This window comes from Microcaecilia unicolor, chromosome 4, assembly GCF_901765095.1.
Source record: "Microcaecilia unicolor chromosome 4, aMicUni1.1, whole genome shotgun sequence".
Classification (NCBI taxonomy): domain Eukaryota; kingdom Metazoa; phylum Chordata; class Amphibia; order Gymnophiona; family Siphonopidae; genus Microcaecilia; species Microcaecilia unicolor.
Genome location: NC_044034.1, coordinates 230,285,957 through 230,311,054, shown reverse-complemented (window position 1 = coordinate 230,311,054; position 25,098 = coordinate 230,285,957). Strand labels below are relative to the sequence as shown.

General features: G+C 43.5%; 1 protein-coding gene across 2 annotated transcripts in view; it reads right to left on the bottom strand.

Moving 5' to 3' along the window:
* The window catches only part of GAL (galanin and GMAP prepropeptide), a 137,557-nt gene extending 127,690 nt beyond the window's left edge, over positions 1-9,867 (bottom strand). Inside the window, exon 1 of one of the 2 annotated variants that reach the window (XM_030199526.1) lies at positions 9,689-9,867. In XM_030199526.1, coding sequence (XP_030055386.1) covers positions 9,689-9,709 — 21 coding nt within the window. In that variant the 5' untranslated portion in view covers positions 9,710-9,867. Of the gene's footprint in view, positions 1-7,481; positions 7,556-9,688 lie in introns of those variants that run through there. The other variant, XM_030199528.1, reaches the window with a different exon arrangement.
* Positions 9,868-25,098: the final 15,231 nt, after the last annotated feature.

The window sequence follows — 25,098 nt, the reverse complement described above, 5'->3', positions numbered from 1 at the left end:
GCACTTTCTGGACTTCATATCGAATACTTGTGTTTCCACCCAGAACCTTCTCATAGCAGGAGACATCAATCTTCACCTTGAAGATACTAACTCATGCAATGTACATGAATGCAAAGACTTCCTGCAACTATGGGAGCTCCAATGGCCAAACATACAACCCACCCATAACAAAGGACATATACTAGACATCATCACCCACAAATTTTCATCAGAACCAAATCTCACACTAATAGACACAAAATGGACAGCCAGGCCATGGTCCGACCACTACAGTGCAAACCTTTCCCTCCAATGGAATACAAAAAAGACACAACAAACACAAACACAACAAACATATACTACGAGAGGCAAAATAGACCCACTAACATTCTGGCAACAATTCTACACTGACGAATGGACGATACCTACAGACTCACCCCAATTTCTCCAAGAATGGGATAACAGATGCAGAACAATACTAGACAATATAGCACCACTTCAAACCAGAACCTCACATAGAAAAAACTCAATACCTTGGTTTAACGAAGAATTGAAAGAACTAAAAACACAGGTCAGAAGATTAGAAAGAGCATGGAGTAAGAAAAAAGACGAAAGCACACACAAAGAATGGAAACAACTACAAAGAAAATACAAATACACTATCAGACAAACTAAAAGGACCTATTACAAAACCAAAATAGGACCAAACTACAAGGATACACACAAACTCTTCTCACTTGTAAACAATCTTCTAAACACTACCACGGTCACCTCCAACAACTCAGATACCCCATCAGCAACTAACCTTGCAAACTACTTCAATGAAAAAAATCATAAAGCTCCGACTCATAATACCCTCCAACACAACGGACTACACAAATATCCTTGAATGTCTAGACCCAAAACCCGGAGAATCCCCAGCAGATCGATCATGGACCGACTTTGACACGCTCTCATCAAATGAAATCTCACATAGGCTCGGAAAATATGCCAAATCGCAATGCATCTGCCCTAATAGTCTAATAAGATCTGCACCCAAACAATTCAAAATAGACCTCATGAACCACGTAAATCACAGGCTTCAAAATGGACTCTTTGGAGTTCCCAAGGGTTCTGTCCTTGGGCCCCTTCTTTTTTCAATCTACACCTCTTCCTTAGGCTCCCTAATCTCTTCTCATGGTTTCCACTATCATCTTTATGCTGACGACACCCAGCTTTATCTCTCCACACCAGAAATCACTGCGGAAACCCAGGCCAAAGTACTGGCCTGCTTATCCGACATTGCTGCCTGGATGTCCAACCGTCACCTGAAACTAAACATAGCCAAGACGGAACTTATCGTGTTCCCACCCAAACCCACTTCTCCTCTCCCTTCACTCTCTATCTCAATTGATAACACCCTCATCGTCCCTGTCTCATCTGCCCGCAACCTTGGTGTCATCTTTGACTCCTCCCTCTCCTTCTCTGCGCATATCCAGCAGATAGCCAAGACCTGTCGCTTCTTCCTCTATAACATTAGCAAAATTCGCCCCCTCCTCTCTGAGCACACCACTCGAACTCTCATCCACTCTCTCATTACCTCTCGCCTTGACTACTGCAACCTACTCCTCACCGGCCTCCCACTTAGCCATCTATCCCCCCTTCAGTCCATCCAGAACTCAGCCACACGTCTTATCTTCCGCCTCAACCGATATACTCATATCACCCCTCTCCTCAAGTCACTTCACTGGCTTCCGATCAGATACCGCATACAGTACAAGCTTCTCCTACTCACCTACAAATGCACTCGATCTGCAGCCCCTCCTTATCTCTCTACTCTCATCTCCCCTTATGTCCCCACCCGTAACCTCCGCTCTCTTGACAAATCCCTCCTTTCAGTACCCTTCTCCACCACCACCAACTCTAGGCTTCGCCCTTTCTACCTCGCTTCACCCCATACTTGGAACAAACTCCCTGAGCCCATACGCCGGGCCCCCTCCCTACCCATCTTCAAATCATTGCTCAAATCCCACCTCTTCAATGTCGCCTTCGGCACCTAATCACTACACCTCCTCTCAGGAAATCTAAACTACCCCAACTTGACATTTCATCCTTTAGATTGTAAGCTCTTCTGAGCAGGGACTGTCCTTATTTGTTAATTTGTACAGCGCTGCGTAACCCTAGTAGCGCTCTAGAAATGTTAAGTAGTAGTAGTAGTAGATAAAGGAAACATCCTACTCACTCCGCTGCCGAAAGATGCTAAGAAAAGCACAATGGACCTAACCAACTATCGCCCAGTAGCATCTATTCCACTCATGACCAAACTCATGGAAGGCATAGTGACGAAACAACTTACTGAATACCTAAATAAACACTCAATTCTGCACGAGTCTCAATCAGGATTTCGGTCGAACCATAGCACCAAAACTGTTCTAGTGTCCGCAATGAACTCGTTCAAACAAGCAATTGCGACTGGCAACAACATTCTCCTCCTACAATTCGATATGTCCAGTGCCTTTGACATGGTTAACCACGATATACTAATACATATACTAGAATACTTCGGAGTAGGAGGCACAGTTCTTAAATGGTTCAAAGGATTCCTGACCACAAGATCATACCAAGTCACAACGAACGCGGACAGATCACCCCCATGGATACCTGAATGTGGAGTCCCCCAGGGATCCCCTCTCTCACCAACCTTATTCAACCTAATGATGATACCTCTAGCCAAACTACTAGCCAATCAAAACCTCAACCCCTACATATATGCAGATGACGTCACAATTTACATCCCGTTCAAACAGGATCTAAATGAAATCACCAACGAGATCAACCAAAGCCTCCAAATAATGCACTCTTGGGCCAGATGCATTCCAACTAAAACTTAACGCAGAAAAAACACAATGTCTTGTACTCACCTCACAACATAACACAAAAAACTTCACCACCATAACCACACCATACTGCTCCCTCCCTGTCTCACAAAACTTGAAAATTCTGGGAGTCACCCTTGATCGAAACCTCACTCTTGATACCCACGTGAAAAACACGACGAAAAAGATGTTCTACACCATGTGGAAACTCAAAAGAGTAAAACCTTACTTCCCGAGATACATCTTCCGTACCCTGGTACAGTCAATTGTAATAAGTCATCTGGACTACTGCAATGCACTGTACGCCGGGTGCAAACAACAGACAATCAAAAAACTCCAAACTGCCCAGAATACGGCCGCCAGACTCATATTTGGAAAAACTAAATATGAAAGTGCAAAACCTCTAAGAGAGAAACTTCACTGGCTCCCACTTAAGGAACGCATTGCGTTCAAGATCTGCACGATTGTACACAAAATCATCCACGCAGATGCCCCAATCTACATGTTAAACCTTGTAGACCTACCTCCCAGAAATGCCACAAGATCATCCCGCAAATTTCGCAACTTGCACTACCCCAGCTGCAAAGGACTTAAATACAAGCTGATGCATGCTTCTACCTTCTCTTACATGAGCACGCAGCTATGGAATGAATTACCAACAGACTTGAAAGCAATCAACGAAACAACTATCTTTCGAAAATCTCTGAAGACATTCTTCTTCAACAAAGCCTACAATGAGAACCTACAGCCTCACTAAGTCACCTCACCAACCCACTCAATTATGAGCGCTTACCTTCTATAACTACCCTTTTCACTCCCTTCCTTCTTTTTTCCCTTCCTAATCACTACTCATTACTAACTGAATCTGATCTGATATCCTGAAATAACAATGTTAACAAATCTATGTAAGCACATTGAGCCTGCAAATAGGTGGGGGAATGTGGGATACAAATGCAATAAATAAAAAAAATAATAATGTACAAAACAATCGAAAAGGAACAAACAATATTAAGCCACCTCAAAGATGGAAGTGTTAATACAGCTATAAAGGTATACAAACATTATTTGTCCAGGAAGTTATACAGTATTTTAAAATTTAAAATCAGTAGTCCAAAAGAAAATTATATGATATGGAATTGTATATATAGATTATGTAGTTACGTAGGTTTAGTTACCCCAAAGTGCAATAAAGTATATACAGACAAGTCTTAAAGGCAGACAAGGTATGTTCTAAATTCTGGACAAAGGCCAGTTCCTTATGTAGGGAATTTGGTATCTTGAACACAAAGGATTAAAGAATACATAAAAACATTCATTATTAAAGGAGCATAAGTTAGTTTACTTATGACTGCATACATATAGTTTATAGCCTCATGATAGACTCCTTCACCCCATCAGCATCAGATTACACATTATATATTGGAGTCATAAATTGCTCACAAGTCAAAATACACAAGACATAGGGCTAGGTTTACTAAGCAGCGCTATGGGCGTGTTAGCATTTTTAATGCGCATAAATGGTTTATGCACATTAAACGCTAACACGCCCATAGCAATATATAGGTGTGTTAGCGTTTAATGTGCCTTAAATTTACAGGCGCGTTAAAAACGCTAACTCACGTTAATAAACATACCCCATAATGTTTTCCTTTCCTGAAGGTCTCTGGGAGGCATATTTTCAAAGCACTTTGGGAGGCTAAGTTCCATAGGTTTCTATGGAACTTTGGGAGGCTAAGTGCTTTGAAAATATGCCTCTTAGGCTCATTTTCAAAGCACTTAGCCTCCCAAAGTTCCATAGAAACCTATAGAACTTAGCCTCCCAAAGTGCTTTGAAAATATGCCTCTTAGTCACCTAACACCATGCCCTCTTATTCATAGTTAAACAGTGAAGTAATACACATCCATAAAGTGGTCATGCATTACTAGATTGTAGCCTATTACTAATACCATATTAATATATTTCTAAGGTAAAAGGTTTTTCCACAGCTGTAGTACACAATGCACATCATGGGATGTCCTTAGACTGTTGTTGCATCTGTAGTTTACAGGCTATTTGTTATCCCAGGTCTAATATAGTTGTATTACAACAAGTGATCCCATGTGCGTGGATAGTATTTCTGTGTCTACTATAATGTCCATATCTTTTGCAAGGGGGGCAGGTGAGTATATCTAATGATAGGATATACCCTATACCAATAATGCAATGGATAGATTGCACATAATGCATTGCAATGGTATATATACAAAAGCATAAAAGTCATGTATCATGGAGGGGCATAATCGAATGGCGCCGGCCAAATAGATGGCCAGCCATCTATTTGGCCTGCGCCGCAAAGAGCAGTCCTGAACCGTATTATTGAAAAAGATGGCCGGCCATCTTTCGTTTCGATAATACGATTGGGGCTGGCCAAATGTCAGAGATGGCCGGGTTTGAGATAGCCGGCATCTGTTTTCGCTGATAATGGAAACCGAGGCCAGCGATCTCATACCCAGCCAAATCCAAGGCATTTGGTCATGGGAGGGGCCAGCATTTGTAGTGCACTGTTCCCCTCACATGCCAGGACACCAACCGGGCACCCTAGGGGGCACTGCAGTGGACTTCAAAAATTGCTCCCAGGTGCATACCTCCCTTACCTTGGGTGCTGAGCCCCCCAACCCCCCCCCCAAAATCCACTCCCCACATCCCCCTCCCAAAACCCACTCCCCACAATTGTACACCATTACCATAGCCCTTATGGGTGAAGGGAGGCACCTACATGTGGGTACAGTGGGATTTGGGGGCTTTTGGAGGGCTTAACATTTACCACCACAAGTGTAACAGGTAAGGGGGGGATGGGCCTGGGTCCACCTGCCTGAAGTGCACTGCACCCACTAAATACTGCTCCAGGGACCTGCATACTGCTGTCAGGGAGCTGGGTATAAAGGCTGGCAAAAATTTATTTTTTTTTTGGGTGGGAGGGGGTTGGTGACCACTGGGGGAGTAAGGGGAGGTCATCCCCGATTCCCTCCGGTGGTCATTTGGGGCACTTTTTGAAGCTTGGGCGTGAAAAAATAAAAAGGGACCAAGTGAAGCCAGCGAAATACTCGTCAAGGCCGGCTTTCTTTTTTCCATTATCGGGCGAAGCCGGCCATCTCAAAGCACGCCCCCATCCCGCCCTCGCTACCCTACCGACACGCCCCCTTTGTTTGGCCGGCTCCGCAACGGAAAGCAGTTGCGCCAGCCAAAATCGGCTTTCGATTATATCGATTTGGCTGGCTTTAGGAGATCGCCGACCATCTCCCGATTTGTGTCGGAAGATGGCCAGCGATTTCCTTCGAAAATAAGCTGGATAGTCATATAAGGGCTGAAAGAAAGCAAGCATCAGATATTGTAATAATAGGAAAAAAAACACTTAAAAAGTAAAGGAACATGTAGAGTAGGTAAAAACATAGATACAATATGAAAACCCTACATAACTTTAGCTTATTTATAAAAAGCTAAAGGCTAGGCAGGTATGTGCACCTAAGCTAGGTAACTTTAGAAAGAATACTGTACCATATCCTTTACAGATATATAAATACATTTTTAAGTCTATTAGTGAATTCCAGGATACATGACAGACCTCATAGACCTGCCAACCAGAAACACAACAGGTTCAACACGAACATACCTAAACCTCTACTACACAAGCTGCAAAGGACTCAAATACAAATCAACTTATGCATCCAACTTTTCCTATATAGGCACACAACTCTGGAACGCATTACCAAATGCAGTGAAAACGTTTGACCACCTAAACTTCCGGAAATCACTAGAAACTTTCCTGTTCAAAAAGGCATATTCTACCGACCCAACTTAAATGCCCGAACACTGCAACACAACAGATCCAAAGCTTGTACTGGACATAATTTAACTCTTCCTCCTTATGATTCCCTACTGTGTACGTAACACATGATCTTTATTCTTCCACAACATCACTCTGTATTTGTTCATACTGGTTTTGGCGATATGTAAGCCACATTGAGCCTGCAAATAGGTGGGGAAATGTGGGATACAAATCTAACAAATAAATAAATAAATACATACATACATTCAAATTTATGAATCATGAGAACATTAGACCACCAAAAGAGAATGGGATTTCCAATTATGTAAGTTCATCTAAATAGCAATCACTAATAGCGAATCTAATAATTTAGATCACCACTTATCTAGGTGATCAGGAACAGCTAATGATCGGTATATAATGATAGCAGGAGTTAATGATGGTTTGATGGGAAGGATAGTCTTAATAATATCCCATACATTTCGCCAAAATGGTTCAATATTGGAGCACAAATACAACATATGCAGTAGATCACCTAAGTATGTGTTACAATGCCAGCATTTATTAGAAGAGCTTAAATTAGCCCTGTGTAATTTGCTAGGTGTTGAAATTGCTTTATGAAATAGAAAATAAAGAGATTGCTTAAGGCTAGTGGAGGCAGAGGTCAATATATAACAGAGAAAAAGTGAGACCAATCATTTTCATCACCAGTCCAATCTATTTCATTAGACCATATTGATTTGATGTGATGAGAAAGAATTTCTTGGAGTGAAGAATTTTGAAAAATAAGGAAGTAGTATGGCCTAGAGCAATAGCAAATAATTGAGAAAGATCTACTTACAGTGAGAGAAGAGTCTACTAAATGAATAGTTGAACAGTGGCGTATATGGTGTCAGCCAGAGGAGAACTAAAGAAAGTAGAATAATAATGTTTCCATTTAATGGGAACAGGATGCACTAAGATTCAATGAAAAACCATGCTGGACAATCAATAGAGTTAGTAGAATAATTTGTCCAAAGTATCCCATATCTCATAAAAGCAGCAACGTGATATTAAAAAAAAGTTTGGAAAGAATAGCCCTCCATCAATGTTAGCAGCTTTGAGTGTTTTCAGGGCTGTTCTAGCTGGTCTACCATTCCATAAATACTTAGTAATTTTAAGTTCTAATTGCTTATAAAAAGAAGGCGTGGCAAATTTAGGCAACATGCTGAGATAATAGCTCACAGTATGTATTATGGACTTTTAATGGACTCCAATGGGCCCCAACAAGACAGAGCCATTGCAGACCATTTACTGACGAGTTTGTCTATTTTAAGAAATATAGCATTTGTATTAATAGATATAAGGTGATCTCTATCCTTGTGAAATAATACCCCTAAGTATTTTAATTGTGTAGGCAATCATTTCAGATTAGTTGATCAATGTCAGCCTGAGAAGAGACATCATTTAAGAGCATAACCTCAGATTTATCCCAATTGATATGATATCCTGTAAAATAGGCTATTAATTGTAATAAATGTGGAAGTGAAGTGGAAGGATGAGGCAAAATAAATTAGATCATCAGCATAAGCTAAAATTTTTAATTGCCTATTGCCAGATATAACTGGATGATCTGATGACAATAAGCAATGGTTCCAAAGCAACATTAAAAAGTAAGGGGCAGCCCTGTCTAGGTTTTGAAAACATATAATTGATTTTGAGTCTTGAATGGGGAGAGGGGGAGAGGAGTATAGGACTTAAGCTCCTCTGAGCAGGGACCGTCCTTCTTTGTTAATTTGTACAGCGCTGCGTAACCCTAGTAGTGCCCTAGAAATGTTAAGTAGTAGTATCTATTTCATAAAAGTGTCATTAAATTTAAGAGAGATGAAAAGATGAGACCATTCTATCACATCAAAAGCATTTTCGGCATCTAATGCTATAGCAATAGCAGGTTGATTAAACTTAAAAGCCAGATCAATGATGGAATGAAAAGTACGTGCATTATCACCAATATGACGATGTTTCATAAAACCAACTTGATCTGTGGAAATAATAGAACCCAGAACCTTTTCTGATCAAGAAGAAAGAATTTTAGCAAAAATTTTACAATCTAAATTCAGAAGGGATATAGGCCTATAATTGGCTACTTTAGTTATGTCTCAACCAGGCTTGGCTATTACAGAGATATGTGCTTCAGTAAAATTTCCTCGATTATGAGGATGCAGATATAAGAACTCAATTCACATAAAATAGGAGAAAATATAGAGGAGAATGTTTTATAATATTTGGCATTATATCCATCAGTTCCTGGGGCTTTTTGGGATGCTAAAGATTTAAAGGCAGAGGAAATTTCTTTAGTTGTAATAGGAGCATCTAATGTAGTATTTTGAGAGTCTGATAATGTTGGATGAGGCAAATTAGGCATAAACATATCACTAGTCAGATTTAGCCAATGCATTGGTTAAGGTCCAATGTGCTGTGTAAGCGGATTCACCTAGAAAACTGGGGATCAGGCTTCCTTCACCTTGATGAATCTTCTATTTTTAAGCTGAACAGACTTAAACATTGTTGGTCAATTTAATTTTCGTTTGTTTGAGACAGAACAATAATCTCAGAAAAATTCATAAGGTCCCCTTTGTCAAGAAACAGAAGTTGCACCTATGTGAGAGGAGAGTACACTGACCCCCAGTTTTCTAGCAGAATCTTCTGCCACAGATCTTAGATTGTAAGCTCCTTGAGCAGGGACCGTCCCTCTATGTTAAATTGTACAGCGCTGCGTAACCCTAGTAGCGCTTTAGAAATGTTAAGTACTACTACTACTACTTAACATTTCTAGAGCGCTACTAGGGTTACGCAGCGCTGTACAATTTAACAAAGAGAGACAGTCCCTGCTCAAAGAGCTTACAATCTAATAGACAAGTGAACGGTCGGTCCGATAGGGGCAGTCAAATTGGGGCAGTCTGGATTCACTGAACGGAAGTAGTAGTAGTACCTTTACCCCTCCCCCCCCCCCCCCAAAAAAAAGAATTCTATGTCAATCAAGAAATGTTCAAACGACAGAAAACTTACTTGATTTGGTCTTTTTTGCATGGAAATATAAATTGTCAAAGTGAGAGAAGCCCCGCTGTTTCCCTTATGATTTCAAAAAGAATATCTCTAATTCCCTCTTCTAATTCCCATGGAGGAAGTGTGCAGCGCTTCTACTTTTGTTTGATGTTGCTCAGCTGTTTGGGTGCCAGGAGCGCAACGTTGCTAGCCGAAGGTTCACGTAGAGCTGTCAATCTTTGCAGACAAATTATCGCTGTGCCTGTGTGGGCGGGACTTTTTAAGGTCTAGCTGTTTGGATCCGCGTTTTACCCGAAACCGAGGGCTCGGTGTGAGAAGGGCGGTAAACTTGGACCCTAACTGCGCGCAGTGCGCAGGCGCTGATTCTAACCGCCTGTCCGGATTCCGGACATCTCTAAACTTTGAGGGAAAGTATGGGCTTTTTCTTTTCTCCCAGTTTTCGTGCCTCTCCAGACTTCTTGCTGGGACGTCCTACTATTGGGAATGACACTCAAACGGCCATATCAGAATTTGTTTTTAAACGCTATCTCCCCAACTCGTTGTTTTTTATTTTCGGATCGTGCATCTTTGGAGGTATGAGAAATTTCTTAAACTTCTTTTGTGCTATGTTTGTGCCAAATAAAAACATTTGTCACAATCAACCAAAAGACCGTTCCCTTCCACGGTTTTATGAATTAAACTAATTGATCCAAAATGGCATGTTTTAAACTGAAGTCCCGGGGTTTCTGATTCATAGTTCCAGGCTTGCTTGCATCAATCTCAAACAACTAGAAACTTGTTTATCTGATTTATTGTAAGCCACATTGAACTTACCACACCAGGTTGGAAAATGTTGGGTATAAATGCAGAAATAAAATAAATAAATAGCTCTTGCTTAGGTTCGAACATCAAACCTCTCCCTCATCCTGGCAGCTGCTATAGACGCGTAGTAGAAGCTGGATAGGGTGTGGAGACATTGGGATTCTTTAGTCAGGGAGAAAATATGGGGAGGAGAAATTTAATTTAACAATAGAGGGCAGATGAAGATTATGGGCCAGATGCACTAAACTTAACTAGCCAGCAACGTGGGTTTTAAACTGGTTCTAGCCAGTCTAGTGCGCGTAAACCGGGACATGCACAAAGGGGTCCTCCGAGCCATTTTCCTGACATGGTAGCAGCTAACGAAAACGGAATGCAAACGAGCTAATTACAGTGCACTCCATTTAAGTGCACGTTGGATAAGCGCATGCGCTGTTTAGCTGCATGCTGTACTTCTGCCCCGTTTTTGGCGCCATCAATTTCTTTGAGGACAAACCAGTTCAGCGCACCACAGATAAGTGCAAGATTCACTTATATGCATGGTTTAAGACTGCTCCTCTGTAGTAAAGACTCCGCATAAGCGCACGCACGGAATATGGAAGCCGATTGGCACGTGACAAAGGGGCGATAAATTTGAAATCTTGTTACTTAACTGCCACAGGCAGAATAAGCAAGAGAACTGGAGGAGTCATCGTAGTGCAACTGTAAGACTTTAACACTGGCTGAACGAATAGAAGTTCTTAAAAAATTAGAAAACAAACAAAGTCAAGCATGTATTGCTAAAGAATATGGTGTCAATCCCAGTCAAATTTCACGTATCTTGAATCAGAAAGACCAGCTTCTGGAAGACTGGCAAAACAATACAAATCCACACAGGAAACAAAAATGGGCGGGGAAATGCTGAGGAGGTAAAATATGCTCTTTGGTGATTTTCTCAAGTCAGGAGCAGACAATTTCCTGTCAGTGGTCCACTGCTTATGGAGAAAGCTAATCAGCTAGCTGAAAGTCTTGGACTAACTACTACTACTATTTAACATTTCTATAGCTGAATTCAAAGCCACTGTTGGATGGTTGGAAAGATGGAAGGAGAAGAACAACATAAAATTCAAGAAACAGCATGGTGAAAAAAACAAGATGCTGAGGACTTTGGTGCTGAAAATTGGGTTGTTTCAGTTCTTCCTACCATCTTGAACGAGTTTGCACCTCGTGACATTTTCAATGCTGACGAAAATGGTCTCTACTGGCGAGCGATTCCTGATGGAACACTTGCATTCAAACAAGCCGAAACTACAGGAAGTAAAACGTCAAAGGACCGACTGATGATCCTCCTTTGCTGCAATATGGATGGGAGTGAGAAATTGGAACCACTCATCATTGGAAAGAGCAAACGGCCCCGTTGCTTCAAGAATGTTAAGCGACTTCCTGTGTCATACGAGGCTAACGCAAATTCATGGATGATGGGGGAAATTTGGAAGCAGTGGCTAAAGAAGTTAGACACTAGAATGCGGGCACAAAAGCGTCAGATTTTGTTGCTTTGTGATAATTGTGCTGCACACAGTGATGATGTCAGGCTGTCTAAAGTCAAGGTGGTCTTCCTGCCACCAAACACTATCTCTCTGATTCAACCTATGGATCAGGGCATAATAGCCAATTTCAAACAACATTACCGGGCTCTTGTGTTACGTCGTCTGATGAGCGTTATGGATGACCAGACTGGCAAGGATAAATGTGCTGTTGAACTGGCTTGTAGTCTATCACTATTGGATTCCCTACATATGCAGAAAGAAACCTGGAATCATGTTACACAGGCAGCCATTGTGAACTGCTACAAGCGGGCAAGCTTTGTTAGGGATGTGGAGAGGAACGAAACAGATGCAGCTGTTGCAAATGTGTCAGATGAACAGGCTATTAACATCCCAGCCGGTGTTACTGAAGAGGAGTTTCATCATTATGTAGCTGTTGATTACGATCTACAAACAGCTGATGACAGCACTGATGTCCAGACATAGGTGCCGACTCCGTGAGTGCTGTGGGTGCTCGAGCACCCCCAATATTTTACGGACCGGAAGTTGCCTTCCAGCCCAGCCAGAATTTTAAAACTACTACTACCCTCCGAGTTCCAAGGCCACCCCTCCCTTCGAGTCCGAGTTCCAAGGCCCCCCTCCGTCTGAGTGCCAAGGCCCCCCTCCCTCCGTCCGTCCGAATTTTAAAAGCCCTCTTCTTACCTCGCGTCAGTGAAAAGCGTGCACTGCAGGCTTGTCGGCGCTTCAGCCTTCCCTTCTGTCTCTCGGCTCTGGTCCCGCCCTCATTTCCTGTTTCTGCAAGGGTGGGACCAGAGCCGAGAGACAGAAGGGAAGGCTGAATCGCCGACAAGCCTGCAGTACACGCTTTTCACTGACGCGAGGTAAGAAGAGGGCTTTTAAAATTCGGACAGACGGAGGGAGGGGGGCCTTGGAACTCGAGGGGAGAGAGGGTGGAAGGGGGGGCCTTGGAACTGGGAGGCAGGGAGGGGGGCCTTGGAACTCGGAGGGAGGGAGGGGAGGGAAAGGAGAGAGAGAGGGAGGGTGGGAAAGGAGAGAGGGAGGGCGGGCCTCTGGAACTGGGCGGGAGGGACTGGACTTCTGAGGGAGGGAGAGGGTGGGCGAGGGGGTGGAGGGAGGGGCGGAGGGGAGGGTGTGGAATGGACCACCTGTAAAAAAAAAAAAATTTCAGCACCCCCAATCATTTTGAAAAGTTGGCTCCTATGTGTCCAGATATGTGCCTACATGCAGGCAATGGCTGATGATGAAACAGATGATGAAATTAGCAGCGAGGCACATTATGACAAAATTCAACAACCTCCTGTCACTTTTACAAGAGTGCTGGAGAGTCTCAACACCGTGCAGGCCTATCTGGAGGCCACTGGATGTCAGTGCTATGACAGTTTTTACCGTCTGGCAGACGTAGTCTATGGAACTCACAGACACAAGAGTGTACAGAGGACTATGACTGATTACTTCAAGTAAGCTTAACATCAGTTAACGGAGACTGTATTCTGTACGTATAATAAACAGTACTGTACATATGCTTATCAGATGTCAAGCTTCTTTTTTGAGTCACAATGGTTAAGTGCACGCTCCGGTTAACTGCATGTATTTCTTTGGTTGCACTTAAGTGGTTTGCACTGTACTATTATAATGTGAATGCGATGCACTACCGTTTCCGACCCCATGCACCGTGGAAAATTTAACAGGAGGTCTGCACCTCTTGTTGGGGCTGCTGTGAGCGGGACCCATGCAGAGGAGGATGCCCATCACAAAAATTGGAAAAAAAAACGTCCAAGTGCTCGTCAGGGACGTCCTTTCAAGTGCCTAACACTTGGACGTCCTTCACTAAAAAAAAAAGGACGTCCCTGACGAATACTTGGACATTTTTTTTCTTCAGATTTTTTGATGGGTGCCCTTCTCTTGGACGTGTTTTTCTTACGTGCCCGAAAACCGCCAGAGAGAATCGGGAATCGGGACGTGCGAGGACGCCCAAATCAAAACTATTTGGACATCCCTTTCGATTATGCCCCTCCAGGTATTTTCCTTATTTTGGGGTTCCAGCTTCATCGTTTCTCATTGTTTTGCTTTGCTGCAGATTTATAGAAGTCCTGCATCCTGGAACATGGTTAAAAAGTATTTGCTTAGTGTCCTGGCTATACTATTTGAACCAGCAGATAGAGTTAGAGAATAGACTTTTCCATTGACATCACCGGTATAAGGGGCTGGTATAGCTTGTTCAGCCTGGTGCTTCTGGTCCTTAGCATAGGTCTTAACTGTGCAGGCTGAGACTGCACAGTCTGCTTGAGCCTAGGCCTGCTCCCAGAGATTCCTAATTTGTAGATCAGACCTGGTTGAGTTCAGAGCGTGACTCCAGAGCCTCAAGTCTTTGCTTGGTGAAGCACACGGCTTGGTGCTTGTGGGCCCCTTGTTGCTGGGGTCATGTGTTCCCACCCCCCATTGCTCTGCTGCCCTGCACACTTTTGGCTCCAAGCAGCCAAAGAAACCCAAATCCCTGGCTATGTCTTTAAAATACTCTGTACTATAACTTTTCAGTACTGTACTGTAGTGGAGGAGTGGCCTAGTGGTTAGGGTGGTGGACTTTGGTCCTGGGGAACTGAGGAACTGAGTTCGATTACCACTTCAGGCACAGGCAGCTCCTTGTGACTCTGGGCAAGTCACTTAACCCTCCATTGCCCCATGTAAGCCGCATTGAGCCTGCCATGAGTGGGAAAGCGTGGGGCACAAATGTAACAAAAAAAAAAAAGACTTTTGCAGGAAAACAAAAAACAAAGCATACCCACTGCTGCCAAATTGGTGGAGGTGGAATTGCTGCTGTCCCAGGCTGCAGTCAGTCAGAGCACACAGACAGGCTGTCAGCAGGCAATTGAGTACAGTTGCTGGCTCTCTGGAGGGGTCAGGAGAGGCACCCGTGACAGTGCTGATCCCTTTGGCCGGAACAGAGGAGGCCATGTTGACTCCTGCTACAGTTTTTTTTGCAGCAGGAATCTTCAGAGCCTAAATTGGGGCTTGGTGGGGGGTGGGGTTGCTCCCTTACCCTCCCTGCGACCGGTATCTGGAGGATCTTGATGGGGGTCCTCTAGGGGACCTGAGCGCAGAATGGCTTAATCAGGTGGTTTAGCTGGTTAATTAGGCTTTAGCTGCAGAGGCCGGCTCCCTCGCACTGCATGCCTGTCTCTCTCATGAATATTCATTGTGGGGATCCTGAAAACCTGACTGACTGGGGTGCCTCCTGGACCAGGTATGGAAACCACTGAAATAGGGAGTAGAGATGTAGGAGCAAAACAAACAAACTACTGTAGCACTATTATGATCACTATGCCCAGCCGGCCATGTAACTATATGGAAACATATATGGTCTCATACATACATGGCATAATCCAGCATTAACAACCTGATTACAATATGCAACCTCAGACATTTCATCTATAAAGTCTCTAGAACAATGCAGAGACATCAAGTCTAACAGAAGCACAATATCATTTGTTTACTGTACTTGGAAGCTGCTGATAAGGTCACGGTGTTCCAAAGACAATCACCATTGACGCAGGTTGTTACCAGAATTGACGTTAATGTAGCAGGTTGTGATCAGAATTGTTGTTAATGCAGGAAGCTGTGATCACAATTGACATCAATGCAGGACACTTGGAGCTACTTGTTTATGTTCTTCAAGGATAGAACAAACGTCAGCAATAGAGATAAGGCTCCCGATTTTTCCATAAAAGGCAGCTCTTGTCAGGGTTAGCTGCTGTGTGTCCACACCACATCCGAGGAGCAAGATCTGCGTTGGACCAGACGGACATCTGAAGAATATGCTGACATCTGAAGGACTACATCAGGTTGTATGTGCCATGTATCTTTGTATATAGTGCTCTGGGGTTAGAGTGACTCTTTCTACTTTAGAGTCTAGCTAGGGATTTACATACTGTTACTGCAAGCTATTTCTGTAATAGGATTGTCTTTGTCTTTATTCCTTTTCACTTTGTCATTTACTGCTACTGTAAATAAAATAAGATCCTATTTTTATAAACTTGGGGTGTGGCGTTAGCCCACTGCACCAAAATAATAGAAGAACATTGGATCTAAGGATGAGGGGTGATATGTTTACTCCTGACAGTGTACTTACTAATGTTAGTCTTGTTTGGGATCCAGCTAGTTGGGATCGGGAGAGGGAGGAGATGCAACACAGGGGCTGGGGAGGGGGGGCTTCAATTAAAAAAAAAAAAAACTTTTGTGGGTCCAGTACTGGCCCGATATTCAGCCAGGGCCCGCAGGCACCCACATAAGCCCCAGCTCCTCCCCACCTTGGCCCGCCCCTGACTGGCCCACTTTTTTTTGTTATATTTTTCCCCATGTTTATTTATTCAAAGGTAAAGCAATACACTTCCAGATAAAGTTTCAAGTTTATTTCAAAATTTGCTACCTTGCCCATCAAGGAGATGGCTGGGCAGGTTACAGATGATCAAATACATATCATACGTGTTTTCCATGTTTAACATACAAGTATACCACTCCCCCCAACCTATAAATGAAGCCAAAACCAGGTCAGGGACCAAATCAGGGTTAAGGGAAACCTCCACAAGGTGCGAGTCTGAGACATGGGCAGCTGCTAATCTCCAACTTGTATAAATATGTCAAACCTTATGGTGAGATGTAATGCGCCCAAATTGTTGAGTGGTGAGTTATGACATCAAGCAATAATAATCCTCTTTTTGAAAAGCAGATTTGTTTTCAGAGCTGTGCTAAGACTGTTCTGGCCACCATGAAATATGTATCATTAGTGTACTTCCCGGAGAACACCAGGGGCTTTGTGATTAATAAGCAGCAATCAGCCTGAGTGGGATAGTTGACTGACAGAAAGGTATTAAGTTCTTTGAGCAAGGCTGACCACCACTGGACAAGTCCACCAGATATGGAGAAAAGTTCGTAGATTACCACATTTACGCCAACCTAGGGGTTAGCCCGTCTTGTAGATTCAGAACAGTTTTGTAGGAGTATAGTACCACTGATAAAACATATCTGTTCTCCACCATAGGAGTAGCAATAGAGACTTTAAACAGTCATTGGAAGACCGTATCCCATTGTTTGGGAGTATATGTCTGTGACAAAGCTATCTCCTATCCTATATAATAATCCTCTCCTCCAACAGGATGTGCTTGGGACCGTGCCTGCCGGAAGTGGTCTACTAGGCAGTCACGCACTGACCTCAGTGACATCAGTGACAGACAATTTGGCAAAGCAAAACAATCTGAGTGCTGGCCATTAGGACACAGAGTTGATAGGAGACTTTTAAAACACTGAAGGAACCGAAAGTGTTAAATGGGGGGAGGGGGGAGTTCTGAAGGACTGAAAGACATGAACATTTGGGAAAGGAAAACAATCTGAATGCTGGCCATTAGGACACAGGGTAGATAGGAGAGTTTTAAAAGACTGAAGGAAACAAAAATGTTAAACTGGGGGGGGGGGGGGGGGGGAGTTGTGAATGACTGAAAGACATGCAAATTTGGGACAGGAAAACAATCTCAATGCTGGCCATTAGCACACAGGGTACATAGGACAGTTTTAAAAGACTGAAGGAACCAAAAGTATTCAGGGGGGGGGGGGGCAAGTTCTGAATTAATTAAAGAAATGAAAATTTATGAGAGGAACACAATCTGAATGCCGGGCATTTGTACACAGGGTAGATAGGACACTTTTTTAAAAAAATGAAGGACGTGACAGTATTACATCTTGGGGGAGGGGTGAGGAGGAAAGCGGTGGGGTATCCGGATACTGGGCGTTAGGGCCACGGGGGTACATAGACTTTTGAAAGCCTTAAGGAACCCAAAGTGTGGGAAGGAGGAGGAAAAGGAGGGGAGGGAACGGAGTGAGGGGCATTAGGAACAGGGGAGGGGGCCCTGTCACACACTCTCATTCTCACACACACACTGTCACACAGACAGTCTCACTCTGTCACACACCCGCACATTCACTCTGGCTCTCTCTCTCTCAAACATACACACTCCCAGGAAAACCTTGCTAGCGCCCGTTTCATTCGTTCCAGAAATGGGCCTTTTTTACTAGTTTAGTAATATATTTCTGAACAGATACATTATCTTTCATCAAAGCTTGATAAAGTCTAGAAATCCCCCCCCTCCCTGTGCCCAAATTCATGGCCAGCTCTATAGAAGTGTCAGCCAGGGAGAGCGCCTCCCTCGCTGTCATGGTTGTGGCCGTTCCCCGGGTCTACACTCACCTCTCCTTCCAGTGGCCATGCCCTGTGGCTTCTGTGGACTACTTTCTCCATGTTTCCCAGTCATGCTCCAGAGATCACTCCAGTCCTGTTCTGATGTTCCAGCATTCCAGCCTTGTTTTGGTGTTCCTGAAGCCAAGCCTTGCTTTGGTGTTCTTGCATCCAAACCTCGCCCTGGTGTTCCAGCTGCCAAGCCTCATTCTTGCTTGACATCATCAGTGAATGCCTTATAAAGCATCTGGGAATTTCAGGCTTTGCCCTGCTTTCGGCACCTAACCTTTTGTGCAATATAGTATTCCCTATCAGACGGACTCTATACTTGTTTTTAGTTTGTACACCTGTCTTTTAGATTGTAAGCTCCTTGAGCAGGGACTGTCCTTCCATGTTAAATTGTGCAGCGCTGCGTAACCCTAGTAGCGCTTTAGAAATGTCAAGTAGTAGTAGTAACATGTCTTCAGATGAGTTTTCGTCTGTATGTGTTTGTTGTAGTTCCAGCTCTGCTTGTTCCTGTCCTGCCAGTCTTCAACTTCAATCCCAACCCTGCTTGTTCCAGTCCTGTAAGTCTTCAGCCTCAGTTCCAGCCCTGCTTATTCCAAGCCCTGTCTGTCTTCAGTTTCAGTCCACCCCTGCTTGTTCCAAGCCCGGTCTGTCTTCAGTTTCAGTTCCACCCCTGCTTGTTCCAAGCCTGGTCTGTCTTCAGTTTCAGTTCCACCCCTGCTTGTTCCAAGCCCTGTCTGTCTTCAGTTTCAGCTCCAGTCCTGTTTGTTCCAGCCCTACCTGCCCTCAGCTTCAGTTCCACTTCTGCTTGTTCCATTCCTGCTGTTCCAGCCCTGTCTGCCCTCAGCTTCTGTTCCAGTTCTGCTTGTTTGAGTCCTGCTGTTCCAGTCCTGCCTGCCTTCAGTTTCAGCTCCAGTCCTGCTTGTTCCAGTCCTGCCTGTCTTCCGCTTCAGTTCCAGTCCTGTCTGTTTTCAGCCTCAATCCTTGTTTAGGTAGTTCGCCTGCTGGCAGTGGCCCAAGAGCTCACTATTCCTGACTTTTGTGACAGTCGCCCTATGCAATGTAAAGTCTCTTAATTGCAGACAGTGAAAAGGTCACTAGAGGGCAAACCATAATCCTCTTGAAGTTTGGTGAAACCAAACAGTTATAGTACAGCTTCTACTTTATTTTCAAATATTTTAATCCATTTAACAAATGCTTAAATACCCCAGATCATTCAACCACATTTGTTAAATGGATTAAAATATTTGAAAATAAAGTAGAAGCTGTACTATAACTGTTTGGTCTGACATAGGCATCAATTAAATTACAGTTATTTTAGAGATTAAAACCTAGGTGCATATAGAGTGTGAAGTTTGGTGAAAGAGAGGAGCTCACCCTTAACCCATATCTGCCCCAAGGTACACAATGATCGAGCGGCCGATTGTACATAAGTTGTATCAAAACGCCCCGGGGTAAATCTACAGTCATATTGAATGGGTGTATTTATGTGCAAAATATTGTGAGCGGACCATCACCCACATGGACAAGGGAGTCCTCAATATACTGTCCAACTCTGCTACTAAGGTCTTTAGATGGGACAGGAGAAGCCAAGGCATAGCCCATAGTGGGATCAAGCCAAAAGCATGTTTAACCATTCTTGTCAAATGATTATTTATTTATTTATTTATTATCTCATTTATACCCTGCATTTTCCCAACAGCGTCAGGCTCAATGTGGCTTACAGCGCACCGCAGAGGCAGATGCCAGTGCAGTAAAATTAAGCTAGTACAACAGAGAACCTACATAAGAAATAATGGGGTGGATGGGGAAGGGATGGAAGGAGCAGGGAAACCAGGGGAGAGGAGGGAAGGGTGGACGTGTCCAAAATTGTCACTAGATTGATGTGTATCAAGCAGAGGAGACATGCTGAGTCCTTGGGATAAGCTTGTCCAAATAGCATGGTCTTACGTGATTTCCTGAAATTTAGATGGTTGTGGATGGTTTTTATAGTTTTTGGTAAAGAATTCCATAGTTGCGAGCTGATGAAAAAGGAGGATGAAGCATATGTGTATTTGTACTTAAGTCCGGTGCAATTTGGGTAATGAAGGTTTAGGTATGAACGGGATAGTCTTAATGCATTCCTGGGCGGTAGGATGATTAGATTAATCATGTAGCCAGGGATTTCACCATATAGAATTTCGTGAACTAGGGAGCAGATTTTAAAGGTGATTCGATCCTTGACAGGAAGCCAATGTAATTTCTTTCTTTCAAATTTGAATTTTCCATAAATTAATCTGGCTGCTGTGTTTTGGGCCGTCTGCAGTTTCTTAATTAGTTGCTCTTTACATCCTGCGTATACTCCGTTACAATAATCCAGGTGACATAAAACGATGGACTGTATTAGGTGACGAAATACCTCTCTCGGGAAAAAAGTTTTTATTCGTTTTAGTTTCCACAGCGAGTAGAACATCTTCTTTGTGGTGGAGTTTATTTGGCTTTCTAGGGAGAGGTTGCGGTCAAGGGTGACTCCCAATATTTTTAAGCTTTCTAAGATGGGAAGGTTAATGGTGGGGGTGATTAAGGTTGAAGGTTTGTACTTGTTGTGTTGAGATGATAGAATAAGGCAGTGCGTTTTGTCAGCATTCAGTTTTAGTTGGAAAGAAGTTGCCCAAAAGTACATTGTATTTAGACAGTGATTGATTTCATTAGAGATCTCTCTTGGTCAAATCATTTCAGAAGGCAATGTAAATTGTAACATCATCAGTATAAATATGCGAATTAAGGCCTAACTTACTTAAGGTCATGACAAGAGGAATCATCATAATATTGAAGAGTGTGGGGGACAGAGGTGAGCCTTGAGGGACTCCACAAACAGCGTTCCACAGTGGTGATAAATCTGAGTTGGTGATTACTTGGTAAGTTCTAGAAGAAAGAAAGCCCTTAATCCAGTTATGAACGTTTCCACAGATCCCTATGTTATCGAGAAGGTTCAGTAGAATGGTGTGGTTGACCATGTCAAATGCACTAGACATGTTGAACTGTAGTAACAATATACTTCTGCCTAGAGCTGTGTTTAAATCATTTTTTATTGTTATGAAAGTGCACATTAAAATACATTCATACCAAATCACTATTGTTAGCTGTCATGTACAATGTGCCAACGTTAATAGCTGTGGTATTTATTCAAACAGTATCAGTTATGCAGTAATCTTGAGTTATCTTGGGAATTAACATTTAAAACAGCTAACATAACCATCAAACTTCTGCATGTCAACTAGACAGCCAGTTTCATAAACCTTTCTTCTATTGCTTTTTCTTATTTCCCCCCTCCCTGCCCCTCTGCAACACAGTGTCACTTTTGCCCAGGCTTTATAGTCCAGCCCGCTCAAATGTTAAGTAAATGACTTCTTGCCGCTGGACTCAGTGTTCCAAAATGGGCTCCACCGCTGTTGAAATTTTATACCTTTTGGAGAGTCAAGTTTTAGTATACCTAGACGCTCCAGGCGCACTAGCATCATCATACATGTACGGCATTGTTGCCATGTGGGGTATTGGTTAGATAACCACTTTACTAATATGGCCTGTTTCCCAACATTTATGGCTCTCATCACAAACGCTGTATATCCCTTACGGGGTGAGGGCCCTAGGCCCAAACCTCCAAAAAGGAAGGCCGGGTCACACCTCCACACTTGTCCCCACATGGCTGAGACATATATTGTAATCCGTTTCCAGAATTTCTGGATGCCTGTGCATGTCCAAAACATGTGGCCCAAGGTAGCTCCGTTCAGTCCACATTTCGGGCATTCCCCCCAAGGTGAAAGCCCCATGTGAAAAGCCCGACGTGGTGGTATATATATGCGCGAAACCATTTTATATTGTAATTCCCAATGTGAAGTCCAGTCTGTCACTTTTCTGATTGACAATATATGACTTTTCAGTTGCGCCGCTTGGACTGTTACTTGTAGGTCTGCGGTCCAGGCTTGCGCCAACTTATGGTATTGTAATTCTGGTGTGGTGTCTCGTATATGTCGATGATGAAATGACATTGGTACTCTTTGTTGAGACTCCAGGGAGAAAGCTGACGATAGCTCCTCCTGAACATCTTCCGTTAGTGATGTCCATGGTAGAGTTGACACATAATGACATAGTTGTACGTAGTGAAAGTTGTCCTTACTTGGTATATCATATTCTATCTGTAAATCCCGAAATGATTTCATTCGACCCTCTCTGGTCACCACTTGGAGCAAATACACAATCCCTTTGCCCTGCCATCTTTGAAACATTGAATATAGTTTCCCAGGCACAAAGGTGTGGTTATCACATATTTGCAGAAACGGGGTCACCCTTGCTGAAAAATGATGTAAACGGCACACCCATTTCCAGACGGCACGTGCGGTCCTCATAATCCACGAGTGTGTCAAAGCTTAGGGGACAGGTGCCCCAGTCCCATGTAGATAGTTACTAAAGTGGGTCCCCGGCGAGAGACTCAGTTCCAGACTTGTGTTATTATAATCCTCAGTACCCCTGTACCAATCGTTAATAGTTCTCATGCCGCTGGCAATATTTAAGTATCTTAGGTTTAGCAGGCCCAGTCCTCTGTACTCCACTGGAATGCTTAATGTTGAAATGGGCATGCGAGCCTTTTTCCCTTTCTAGAGAAATCTTTGCAACATTTTATTATATGTTCGCTCATCCTTCCATCTCAGATAGATCGGGATGGTTTGAAATATATAAATCCACTTTGGTGCCACTACCATGTTATGCAGGGCTATCCGCCCAAGTAGCAAAATTGGTAGCGCTGCCCAAGCTTGCAACTTCAGTTTACTGTCCGATAACATTCGTTGCACATTTATTTCATACAGGTGGTCTAAGTTAGCAGGAATGAGTACCCCAAGATATTTAATATGGGAGTCAGCCCATTTAAGCGGAAATTTAGCTTTCCATCCATTGTCATCTCCTGCAACTGCTTCTAGGGCTGAGGATTTGGTTAGATTCGGGGTGAAACCCGACAGTCGTCTGAATTGTTCCAATTCTTCCATCAGCACGGTTATCGACCTTGGGGGGGGGGTGGGGGGTGGGGACTGTCACTGTCAGCAGCAAATCATCAGCAAATGCCAGTACTTTCACTTCCTGTCTAGCTACATGTATTCCCTTGATTTCAGTCTTATTTCTTAGTGCACATAGCAGTGGTTCCATTGATAGTACAAATAGAGCAGGCGAAAGGGGACAGCCCCATTGATAGTACAAATAGAGCAGGCGAAAGGGGGCAGCCCTGTCTAGTACCTCTCTGAATGTCAAAGGTTGACTCTTTTATACCATTCACCAACACATTCGCTCCCGGGTTGCTGTATAAAGTTTGTACTGCCTGCAAAATCCATCCAGTTATTCCCATTGATGTCAATGTGCTAAATAAATAATCCCATCCAACCCGGTCAAAAGCTTTGTCTGCATCTAGGCTGACAATTACTGTTGGTGTTCCTTCTCCTTGACTGGTTGCCATTGTTAATAGCAGGCGACGTACATTGTGAGTCGCCTGCCTCCCTCTAACAAATCCGACCTGGTCATGACCCACCAACTTGGGCAGGTATTGTGCCAGCCTGTCAGCTAATATCCCCGCTAGTAATTTAATATCTACATTCAACAGTGAGATCGGTCTGTAATCCTCCGCTTTATCCAAATTTTTCCCTGGCTTCGGTATCAAAGTAATGAGGGCTTTATTAGCATATTGCGGGAAATGTCCTTTAATTATTACTTTTTCATAGTAATCCAGGAGGGCCGCTTGTGCGTCCACGGTGAGGCCTTTATAGTACTCCCCCGTGTACCCATCAGGACCTGGGGCGGATCGCAACTTCAATCTTTTAATGGCCTGCTGCAACTCTTTTAGTGTTAGGGGGGCATTGATTACTTCTAGGTCCTGTCGTGTCAGAGATTTGAGCCCTACCTTTAATAAATAGTCGTGCGTTTCGTGTTTATTTGATGGTGGAGAATTTGAGTAAAGGGAAGAGAAATAATTAGTAAAGATCTGCCCGATATCTTTTTGATTTGTTGTAAGCTTGCCATAGGTGTCTCTCAATGTCGTCATTGCCCGTGACCCTCCCCAATTTCTTCTCACTTTTGCTAACAGGCGACCTGATTTGTTACCAAAACGGTGTAATTTATATTTATAAAAAATTGCGGATCTAGCCTTGGTCTCATGTATCAAGGAATTCAATGTTATTTGTATTGTTCTCCATGCTTCTAGGGAACTTGGTGAGGGGTGGCTCAGATATGCCTTCTTTGCTTTTCTGAGTTGATTTTCTAATTGTAGTATGCTGGCCGCCTGGCGCTTTTTCCTCGCACTACAGTGTGCAATGATATCTCCTCTTAGGACCGCTTTAGAGGCGGACCAGTACAGTATGGGGTCTACCTGAGCATGTTCTCTATTATTTTGCGCATACTCCTCCCATCTTTTTTCTAAATATTTTTGGAAGTGGGGGTCTGTGTATAAATATAATGGGTACCTCCATCCCGCCCCCCTCCCCCCCCCGCCGTGTCCACCGGTGTTTCCAAGTCCACCCAAACCGGGGCATGGTCGGAGATCTCCTCTGGCCCAATGGAGGCCTCTCGCACTAACGGGAACATAGATTGGTCCATGAATATATAGTCTATTCTTGCCAGTGCGCAATGGGCTCGCGATCTATGCGTGTAATCCCTCTCTCCGGGATGTAGTGTTCTCCAAACATCCGCCAGGTTTAACATCTTCATAAACCTTTGGAGCTCCCCCGCCCTCTGCCCCGAGTAATGTGGAGAGGCGGGATTAGAAGAGTCCTCCCTTGGGTCCCGGACCAAATTAAAATCCCCCACTACCATCATTTTATTGT